At 47.5% G+C, this 11,521-nt stretch overlaps 1 protein-coding gene across 1 annotated transcript; it reads right to left on the bottom strand.

The window, feature by feature from the left end:
* Positions 1-333: 333 nt before the first annotated feature.
* Positions 334-7,736, bottom strand: LOC310771580 (uncharacterized protein; the record flags this gene model as incomplete). The annotated part of the gene is made up of 6 exons (XM_083664161.1): positions 334-894; positions 989-1,126; positions 4,026-4,540; positions 6,279-6,357; positions 6,563-6,620; positions 7,603-7,736. The coding sequence occupies 6 exons, from the start codon at positions 7,734-7,736 to the stop codon at positions 334-336; spliced, it is 1,485 nt and encodes a 494-aa protein (XP_083520287.1).
* Positions 7,737-11,521: the final 3,785 nt, after the last annotated feature.

Raw genomic sequence — 11,521 nt, 5'->3', positions numbered from 1 at the left:
TGCACATGTATCAGCAAAATAGAAGTGCTACTGTTACCTACAGATTTCTCTGCAATGGTCTTGTGCTCATTTATCATTCACTACCTTTGGATTCCTTAGAAGGTATATAGAGATTGGACTTTGCATTGAGCCCAGGTCATAACCGATCGACATTAATGCCCCTGAAGGCCTCGTCGGCGGCCTCTGAAAGGCATGACGTCATGACTTGAATGTAAACAGTATGTGTGAGTGAGCATGGGAGGAGGGGCTTAGCCGTCACTCCTTGGTTGACCGTTAGCTTTAGCTCCTTGTGTTGTAGGGGTCACAGGGGGTCACAGTGCGGCCCTTACGGCCTTACAGCCCTGTCACGTACATCTCCATGCCGTCGTTGAACGTGAAAATGGTGGTGGTGCTGGAGGTGGTGGAGCCCTGCTTCAGGTCGCCGATGCTCTCGTACAGGTTGTCCCCGGGCAGCAGCAGGGCTTTGGCGGGCAGGTGCTGCAGCTTGGGGGTCTGCTGCGTCTGCGGCGGCGGCGGAGGAGGAGGGGGCTGCTGCTGCTGCAAGGGCTGCTGGGGCTTCTTCCTCCTGGGCCGCAGGGTGGCGCAGGTGTTGGGGGGCCTCTCTCGCTTCCAGGCGCCCCCGCCTTCCATAGCCTCGTAGGCCAGGTGGTCGCACTCCTCGGTCCCGATGGACTCGTAGCAGTGGTCCAGGTCGAGGGGCCCTCCTCCTCCGCCGACCGCTTTGCCCTCCTGAGGGGCCCAGGTCTGGGGTTTGACCACTACGCTAAACCCGCCGTCCCGATCTCGGTCCCGGTCGCGCCCCAAGGTCCGGAAGCCGGGATTGGCCGGGGGAGACCCCGGCACCGCTCTCTTCTTCTTCCCTGGTTTACACACCTTGGAGTACATCTCGGCCACCTGCGATCAAACGGAACCATTACTGAGCATGACGACAGTAAAGACACAGATTTAGACTTGCATGTAGAGAGTACCAGCAGCATCCTTTGCTCACCGCAGCAGCAGAAGGTTGTATGTTCTCTACTGTGTGAGGGGTCAGAGGGCCCAGGGCTTTGTTTTGGAGCATGATGACGTCTTCTTCTTCGGGAGGCTTCCAGATGTACTGCTCCCCGTTGCCCATAAACACCGCTTCCTGTCGGACAAATCGACAAATCACCTTCGAGGAGGAGGAGGCTGGTCATTATTATTCTACGCGTTAACTCGCATACATTTACTGCATGCGTGGCGGCACATCGGAGCCAACAGACGGGGCAAAACATATCATACACAAACTAGACAGTAGTTAAATGTAACCATTGTTGCAATGTTTTACCGTTGTATTTTATGTGTCTTGTAAACCCATGAGGGTTGGGACACTCAAATAAATAAATAAAATCAATTAGTGGTTGTGCATAAATGAAAACTGCAGTTTCAAAAATACACCTTATGAGGCTCATAGAACACAAATGAACCAATTTCAAAATGAAAAATGATTGTACTACAAAAATCTTGGATTAGAACTGCAGTGGATGGATGTTATACAATATTGCGTCGATGTTTCCCTGGAAGGTGGAGCTTGTAAAATGAGGGAACCGTGTGCTGGCTGCTATATGCTGGCTGGGGTCTATTTCACTGAGTTGCGTCATCCACACGAGAACGATGTGGGGGTGAACGGCACTGCGAGCAGCCTGCATGTACACGTGTAAAGCATGTGAACTGTGGCACATGGCACCCGGCTCAGGTCAGAGGCACACTGCTGTGACCTCGCCGACCTCACACAGGGCAGCAAATGGGAGTCCCACTGTCACCTAGCGGGCAGCGCAAAGCCGTGCACCCACCGCTAATGCAGGCTGTCGCCCTTACACTCCTGCTGCTGGGACCAGATGGAGCTGGTGACACCAGTGAGAGCAGTACACACACACACTGTCACCACCAACTCCTTTCAACAAACAAACACCATTCAGTGCCCTGATTTCAAAGAAATGCCCAGAAGAGAAGTGCGAACATGACACAAAAATCTGCGGTGTCGTCGGTGCCATCGTGCATGCTGTGGCTCAGTGCACACACTGAAGAAAAACGCCAACATCTGCACTGATAGAACAACATCAACACAGGAAATGTGACACAAATGCTCCTCGAAGTTTCCCCCCTGATCCTACGACCCTGTACAGTACCTTCACCACAATGTGCATGTTATAATGTCATATAATATTTCAGGAGGATCACCGCACTCACGACTGGAAGACGCCAAGGTGCCAGAAGGCCAAAGACTGAGCATATCAAAATCAGAAGAAAGGTTCTGCACACTTGGCACAAAGTTCTTTGCCCCGATGAAGGTCTTATAGACCGAAAGCTTGGTACACATTAGTAAAGATTTTTGCATGGATCCAAGTGTCCAAGTGTTCTTTTGATTTTGATAATGTCATATAATGCCTTACTGAAGCTGATCAAGATCATCCTATAGAACAGCAGTCCCCAACCTTTTCCAACTCGGGGGCCAACTTGAAAATCTCAAAACTTTCCGCGGCCGACCTCCGACCCCATAAAAATCTCAGGGCACTTTTTATTTTCCAGTCACTAACACAGCATCTGAAACATGTTCCATTGTCAGTGTTACAGTTTTCAAAGAGCTGTCCATCAGCAAGGTATTTTTTTTAAGAATTTGTTTAATGTAAAAAAAAAAAAAAGATTACAGTGTGATTTGTGGCTCACTTGCAATACGCTGTGATGCACAGGTTGGGAATCACTGCTATAGAATGCATCTGCCAGTCGCCCACAGGCTCTGCACGAAGAGCGGAGAGCCTAAGCCCAGAGCAGTGGTCCCAGGGGTGCAGCAGACCCTTCAGGGTAGCAGCTTCATTCAAAATGACCTCTGTCTCCGCTCCCCAGAATGTCTGGAACATCAAGTACGCCTTCACCGCTGATAGGCCAAACTCTCCAGTCGCATTCAGGCACCCATGTACCTTCAAAGAAGATACCAACACCTCCAGGGCTTGACACTGACTGGCGATGCACTGGAAAACTATTTATCGTGAACTTTTTGTCAGATCTATCTGATTTCGCCGACTGCTCCACTCAGACTTGGTCCCTCTGGAGAGCCAACAGCAAAGATCCTGCTTCGCTGGACATTCCAGGTAGTGATTATTGATCTCCTCACTTACCTCAAACCCACAAAACTAAATGCTCTTCACCACTGAGTCTTTGTCCTGGATGGCAGCAAATACATGTTCAGAAACATATATGAGGAAGGCTCACCTCTTCTCCATGAATGACCTGTCCTACTGGTTACATAACTTACACAAAGCATAAAGAAACTCTACATTTATTTCTCCCAATCTTCTTCACTGAGATTTATTGGCATCAAATCCTCGTATTGCATGTCTTTGTATGTGGCTTGAGGTTTCACAAGTGTTGAAGCTCTAATATACATAATTCGAATAATAAATGAACTTGATCATAGATTTGGCAATATACCTTAATTACCAGATTAACTGGGCCATCAAGAAGAGTTAAGATATCTCAGTCAGTGAGATCATCGTTTATCTTTCTTGATCATTCTTTATTCTTGATTTATCTTTCTTACTTTTCCTTTGTTACCGAGATAGAGCCCTGTATTCTGACCTGAGCCCAAGTTTCACATCGCTAAGGCCCGTTTTTAATAGCTTATGACATAATATCATAGGCATACCAATCAAATAAACGACTAATTTAAGACTACTTATTTTATTTAAGGGGCGGGCCTCAAGCCCAGAATTCTGACAGGCCGTCAGGCTCATCTCGGGTTCGGGCCTGAACATGTAGGCCCCGGGCTAGCCTAGGGCCTAGAGTTGAGGCCCGTGCAGCCACAGGGCTCTATAGCGAGATGCACACTCCCTAGTAGTTTATGAGCAGATTGTGGGCACACATGCAAACAAGAGCATCATATAGTTAAGGAACCAAGATTTTGCTGAAACATGGCAAAATTGCTTTCTAAGCGGTTTTAAACCACTTACTCGAAAACACCAGATCAAAACTGGATTCCTATTGCATCAGCACATTTTCCTTCTACCAACCTTTGGGAAGGAGGGGAGGTTGAAGGACTCCACGTTTCTGCGGGGCAACTTTGTGCTGTGGGGGTGCGGCGGGGGAGGGGCGGGGTGCGAGGGCGGGGCGTGGCGCGGAGGCGGGGCCGGCGCCTCCCCCATGTCCGTGCCGCTGTCCCTCTTCTGCGGGGCCTTGTCGGCCTTCCTCAGCTTCCGGACGCAGGCGTACTCGGCCGCCTCCTGGGGATGCGGGGGAGACATGACCTCGGGCTCGGGAAGCCCCCCGTCCACGCCGTCGCCGTCGGGGTCCGGGGGGGCCGGCGTGTTGGCGGGCACGGCCGGGGGCGCCGGCGTGTCCGTCTGCCCTGCCCGGCCCACCATGGCGTAGAGGGCGTCGTCGGTGCGGTGGGCGGTGGAAGAGCGCCGGCCCACCTCCGAGTACGTGTGCTCCCCATCCTCTCCAGAGGGAATCTGGGGAAGCTGCCTGCCTTGAGAGTGAAGGTCAGAGTTAGACCGGCGGCTGGACTTCTTCTTAAGATGCCTCTCTTAGATGCCCCTCAGGCACATAGAGTACAGCCTGATACTGCTGTCTATACCAGTGGTTCTCAAATGGGGGTCCGGGGACCCCCAGGGGTCCTTGAGGGGGTTCCAGGGGGTCCCCAGCCAAAAGGGGGGGTACTTTATTTTCTCTATAATTCCATTCATAAGTAACACAATGACTATTTCGATCATGGGTCTTATACACTTTCTGTAATAAAACATCTAAAAGCATCAATCTTATTATCATATGCGGGACCGTGGGACAAAATCCTATCAAATGGGGGTCCGTGGTCTAATTGTTGTCAGTTTAGGGGTCCTTCAAGTGAAAAGATTTGAGAACCACTGGTCTATACAGCCAACTTAGGTGAAATCCACCATGAAACAGAATTCACATAAATTATTCTTATGATACTGGACAGCTCAATGAACAGTTTTGCACATGAAGAAATCTCTCCCACGAAAGCAGAGAACCAAGGAGCGAATCTGGGACGTCAATCTGGAAGCTGACAATGAATGAATTTGGTACTGACAGTGTGGGAATATGCATCCAAAATTAGCTTTATTTTCTCCATTGTAATGGAAGCATGACAAGTATAAAGCAGGACATATGCTTATGATTTCATTCAAATCCCCCAGGGTGCTGTCTGTTGTCACACATTCACTTCCCAATTCATTGCCAGTGATGGAGCTCCAGGATTTCTCTTGGCTCTCTTATGTTGTCTTTGGGAGACAGTCGCATGTTGTTCACTGATCAAGATTGAACAGTCCAGTGGAATAAGAACAGCTTGTATATGTAATGTCAATTCTGTTCTAGGGTAAATGCACCTTATAATATCTCCTCAAACCTTATTATATAAATGCTGTGATTGATTTAGGGGTTGATCTAGTAACAAGGGCAGGGTGTGATGACACCTTAGTTATGGAGTACAGTTCTAATGTACATTATTGCCATGACAGTATATACTATAACAGTATATACTAGGGGTGTCACAATATATCGTCCCACGAAATTTCGCGATAGTAAAACGTCACGATATGTATCGTTGAGATGAAATCTCATATCGTGAAAAAAAAAAAAAAATTTTTTTTTTTTTTTTTTTTCTTTCAAAAGTAGACAAAGAAACGTCTTTGTTTGTTGAAGTTCAATGTGTGGAAAGTAGTTCAGTTGAACAAGTCTCTGAAGAGACACATGAGAAGTTATACAGGAGAGAAACCATTCAATTGAGTTTCTGGCAAAACTGTTTACTTGACAGGAAAAACTGAAGATGCATAAAAAATAGACTAAGAAAAGTCTTGTTGTTTGAGTTTGAAGAAAAACTGAAGATGCATAATGAGAATTTATACTGCTGAGAAACCTTTTAGTTCAAAGTAAATCTAAGTGACGGTGTAACTCATTCTATTTCAAGATAAGCCTTATCTCCAATCTCATGTTTTTTCTAGTTGTTATTGTAATAACAATTTCCCACAACAGCATGTTTTGTATTTGTGCATTTCAAATAAAATACTACTTTTCCAGTCATATATTGTCATTATTCAAGTTTAAAAAAATATTGTTAAAATCGTATCGTATCGTATCGTTATCGTGAACCCAGTATCGTGATACGTATCGTATCGTGAACTGAGTGTATCGTGACACCCCTAGTATATACTATATGACAGTATATACTATGACAGTATATACTATATGACAGTATATATACTTCGTATCGTCAGGACTTGTATGTGAAGGATGCACTCACTCACTTTTGCCATTGCAGTTCATCTTGTTCATCTCAGTGTCCGATTTACTGATGGACCGCAGCTTGGACTGCCTGAGTATACCCTGATGAGACACACACGCACGCATGCACGCACACACACACACGCACACGCACACGCACACGCACACACACACACACGGCCAGTTTAAACACTAATTAACACTGACGAGGTGTTCTCTGAATAAAACAGGTCCCTCCTGAATTCAGGTGTTGTTGCAACACAAACACAGCCATCGTGCGTAGAGGAGTGTGTTGCCTGATGCCTACCATGTCCATAAGACGGTGTTTTCCACCCTCGCCGGAGACATTGTGTGTCTTCCCCTTCCTAAGGTGAACACAATTAACACTGGTTAAAGTGATGCATTTCTCTGTGTGTGTGTGTGTGTGCGTGTGTGTGTGTGTGGGGGGGGGGGGTCATTTGAATGAGTCATTGTCTGTTCTTTTCTTTTTTGCAAATTCCCCCACGAGTGCTTTTACCTCCACACTACCCAGACGCCGCGAGCCACTGTCCACGTGTGTTTCATCTTTCGTCATGCGTGTGCGTATGCGTGTGAGCGTGCATGTTTGTATGTATGTGTACTAATGTGTATCTTGCATCCATGCATACTTGTAGGTGTGTGTGTGTGTGTGTGTGTGTGTGTGCGCGTGCGTGCGTGCGTGTGTGTGTGTGTGTGCACAATGGCGATTTTATGTTGGTGCACTGGATGCACGTGCACCCCCTTGTGAAAAGAAAAATCTCCATGTAAACGATTTAAACAAAATCGAATCGAATATAGCCTATAGGCTATATATACATTATTATGTGTCGTAGATATCTATATTTCATTGCATTCAACATTATTCAATGCAATTTCTCGATTCATTGTGTTTCTGAATAAAATAAATCTGTACTTGACCTCTCAACTCAACTCACTCATATTTATTTCATCATCGTAAAGCCGCAGCATAGTGAAGAGGATATTAATGTGATGTGTGTAGTTCTTCATAGATCTACTGGCCTCTTCATTTTGCTCTAGAGTGCACCACATTCATGCATTTTACTTTCAAATGTACAAAACGTCTTTGTCCTGGGGGGGGGGGCACAGCCCCCCCTGGAAACCCCCCAATCGGGGTTCACTTTGGACCATGATGGCCCTGGTTGAAAAGCCTAGAATTGCCTATGTGTGTGTGTGTGTGTGTGTGTGTGTGTGTGTGTGTGTGTGTGTGTGTGTGTGTGTGTGTGTGTGTGTGTGTGTGTGTGTGTGTGTGTGCGTGCACGCACACACGTGCGTGCGTGTGTGTGTGTGTGCGTGCGTGCGTGCTCTCACCTCTGGCAGCCCACACAGAGCACCACGATGAGGATGGTAACCACGAAGGCTGAGGCAGCAGCGATAGCGCCCAGCAGCAGGACCTTGCCGTAGGGAGGAGCCGTGAAGTTCAGCCCGTCCTGCATGGAGGCCATGTGGGAGCGGCCTGGGCGCTCGCTTTGCTCTCACACACACTCACACACACACACACTCACACCCTCGACACACACATGCACGCAACGCAGAGAGGCGCCACAGTCTCGCCGGGGGTCTGCGGCGAGAGGAGACGAAGACACAGAGCGACGCCCGATTACAAAATGATCTAACCTTTACGAGACATTAACGAGATTAACTCGCCTCAGAGGCAGAGGCAGAGGGTATGGTGAGAAGGCCCCAGAAGGAAGGTAGTAGATCTTTAAATTAGGAAAAGTTAATTGAATGAATTCCTGTCCATCACAGACACAATCTGGAGGTGGACAGACACAAAGCTCAACTCATGTGGTTTTATATTTGATTATGTCTCTTTTGGGTATGTCCTCTGGGGTGTGTTTTGGTGACTTCCTGGTGACTTTCTTGTCAATGCATTTTGCATGTGTGCGGCTTTACTCTTGTGGTTTTATATTTGATTATGTTTCCCTTTGGGGTGTATTTTAATGTAAAAAGTCACCTGTGGACAGGTGTTGAAAATGAGCGTTCCGCTATAAACACTTAACACTGTGTATCTGGTTGTTATGTTACATCTCCAATGCTCTGTGATGTCCATATGAAATCAACTTAAACTTAACTTAACCTGGTATCTGTATGTCCACTTTTGATTTAGCTTGCTTAGGGGATTATTGAGCTTTCTCTGGCACACTTACAGAGACTCAATACAGATATATATATGTACATAGAATAATGATGAGCAAGTCATTACAACAACCAAGTGATTTTTAGGTCAACACATCACTCTACAGATTCAGGACCTCTGAACCCCAGCAAAGGGAAAAACACACACATGTTCATGAGAAAATAGTGCTGATGTCAGATAGCTACTATTATTCAAATCGGGGGGAAATATGATTTCGCCAATGTTTTAACCATTCCCGCAAAAAAAAAAAAAAAAAAGCATAAATATTTAGAGGGAAGAATGACTCACAGCAAAGCTGAATATGCCGGCAGACCGAGGATCCTGAAACACTGGAGGAGGCAATGATCATTATTGTGAAGCCAGAAAGAACATAAGAGGAACATCTTCCTTTCACTTCTTGTCTACCTCTCGCGGCTTGCCGGAGAATCCCACGTTTGGCAGCAGGTGTGATGTGTTTCAAAATGAACAGTAAAAGCACAGAGTCCTCACAGAAAGACCAAAACCAACAAACCCAATTCTGATCTCTGTCAAATCACGCCATGTCCACAGTAAGAATGTGTTTGGCGGCCTGCTATTTGTTCCATTGTGTCCAGCAGCAAAGCATGAAGGAATGACAGAATCCAGCAACCAGACGTGGGCTAGAACTGAAATTCTGCACAGATAATGATTCAATACCAGTTTATTTCTGTTGTTATGGTGGCACTTTTAAAATGCCTTTCAACTATTCGTTCCATTTCTAACCCCGCAGACGTTCTCCCAAACCATAAAGTCCAGGATGGATCTTGTTCCACTGAGATCAAGTCTTCGCTGTTAGGTTTGTGTACCTGCATCATGAGCAGATGACTAATGTAACCTACTTTAGAAGGACAGAAACATACAAACTGTGCTTTCCCTCCAGACCAAACACACCATAGAGACAGTCGGCATGTGTGGGAACGCCCACAAAATGTTATACGGCTGGCGTGGTGCGAGTGGGGTAAAACCGCCCATATATCTCAATGGGCTGACTCACCAAAGGTCGGTGCTGCAGCTCTAAACGACAGGTTTGGGGATTCTAGAGCAGAACACAAGACGTCTGCTCAGATGTGCGTTTACTGCGGTGGTTAAGTCCCCGATCGTGTCTGCCTGGGCTGGGCTAGCAGCTAAATTCTAACTTTGCTGAATGGATAGAACGGGGGATTTACCCCCACCCTGACCAACCCCCCGGCCGGGCTGAGCCAGCTAACCCAGCATCTATGACGAGACATCGCCTCAACCTATACCAAATCCAAACACACCCTACCCAAACAGACCCTACCCAATCCAAACACACCCTACCCAATCCAAACGCACCTTACCCAATCCAAACGCACCCTACCCAATCCAAACACACCCTACCCAATCCAAACGCACCCTACCCAATCCAAACGCACCCTACCAAATCCAAACACACCCTACCCAATCCAAACACACCCTACCCAATCCAAACGCACCTTACCCAATCCAAACGCACCCTACCCAATCCAAACACACCTTACCCAATACACACCCTACCCAATCCAAACACACCCTACCCAATCCAAACGCACCCTACCCAATCCAAACACACCCTACCCAATCCAAACGCACCCTACCCAATCCAAACACACCCTACCCAATCCAAACACACCCTACCCAATCCAAACGCACCTTACCAAATCCAAACGCACCCTACCCAATCCAAACACACCCTACCCAATCCAAAGTGCCTTACCCCCTGATGTCACTCTTGTCTCATCTCTGGAAGTTAGCAGAACTCTTGGCTCCCTCAAGGCTGCTGGTGAACCAGGAAGCAGCTGGTGAACCAGGAAGCAGCTCACTATTGAGCTTCTCTGAGGCCAATATGTCAATTTGGGACATTCTGCCATGGGTGGCATTAGATCTCATTAGCATATTGTGCTGAGTCCAAATGGATGAAGCAGCTCCACTAAGTTAGCGTCAGTACTGCGTCAGTACTGCGTCAGTACTGCGCTGTGGCAGATCTACCAGGCACAGTTTGACACTGGGATTCTTCTGGGAGATGTTCTCAATGTTCTTCAAGTACAGGACGCCCTGCCTGGAGAGCAGAAAACAAACATAAACCGTGCTGATCCGTGGATTCAAATGAACCCCACAGTGATTCATAATTCATATGATCTATTAATAACTCATATTTTTTTGCAACAGTGGATATTTATGCATAATAATATTATTCTTCATATAAATCTGCATGTTTTGAAAAAAGGACCACATCTCGTTGTACTCTGAGAAGAACAGAAAGCAAAGGACTTGATTGCGAACCTGTTCTGAACACAACCGGCTCATCAAGAAAGCAGCGCGTCGCTTCAACCAGAATACTTCCTGAATCATCTGGGGATATATTACTCTGCATATAAAACAACAACACTGGCGTCTTATGAGGCGACACTCATTTACTTCACGGTTGTGTGACAATGTCAGTATAATTATACCGGCGCTGATTTGACAACAGGGCGGAGGCGGGGAGATGGAGATGAGCGAGAAGAAAGAGGGAAGGTGTAGGTATATGGAGGGAAAGAAAGGGGAGAGGGAGAGAGAGATGGAGAGATGGAGAGGGAGAGGGAATGGGGGACATGTGTGGGAGTCATGTGACAGGTGTTTGAAGAAGCTGAAAGCTGATGATGAGAAGAGGCTGTCACATTTTCCCAAACAGATTTTCCCGGGCCAGCCTTCCTCCCTCCCTCCCTCCCTCCCCGTCTCAGTCCGTCCACGGCTCCCCACCCATTCTTCTCTCGCTGTCTCTCCCCCTCTGTCTCCCCCTGCGGTGTTCAGCCAGAGTGACGCCTCAGCAGCACTGCAGTGTAAGAGCTCTGGCCCTAGAGCTGTGCCTCGTCTGAGCCAACCAATTGGACGTTAGCGCTTGGAGCAGAGCGAGAAATGGCCCCTCTCTCCACCAGCGGGCAGCGGCGGCGGCAGCTTTTCTGCTCAACAAAACAGCCCTGCTCCAGAGCCACAGAGAGAGAAGCCCTCGCCTCGCCTGCCCTGTGGCACTCTGTACACACACGCTGCCTCTCATACCTGCCCCCCGCTCTAGATCTGCCAGTACAGGTGTTG

Source organism: Poromitra crassiceps, assembly GCF_964638095.1.
Source record: "Poromitra crassiceps genome assembly, contig: HAP1_SCAFFOLD_842, whole genome shotgun sequence".
Classification (NCBI taxonomy): domain Eukaryota; kingdom Metazoa; phylum Chordata; class Actinopteri; order Beryciformes; family Melamphaidae; genus Poromitra; species Poromitra crassiceps.
The sequence above is the reverse complement of the archived record's forward strand: the minus strand, read 5'-3'. Positions and strand labels throughout refer to the sequence as shown.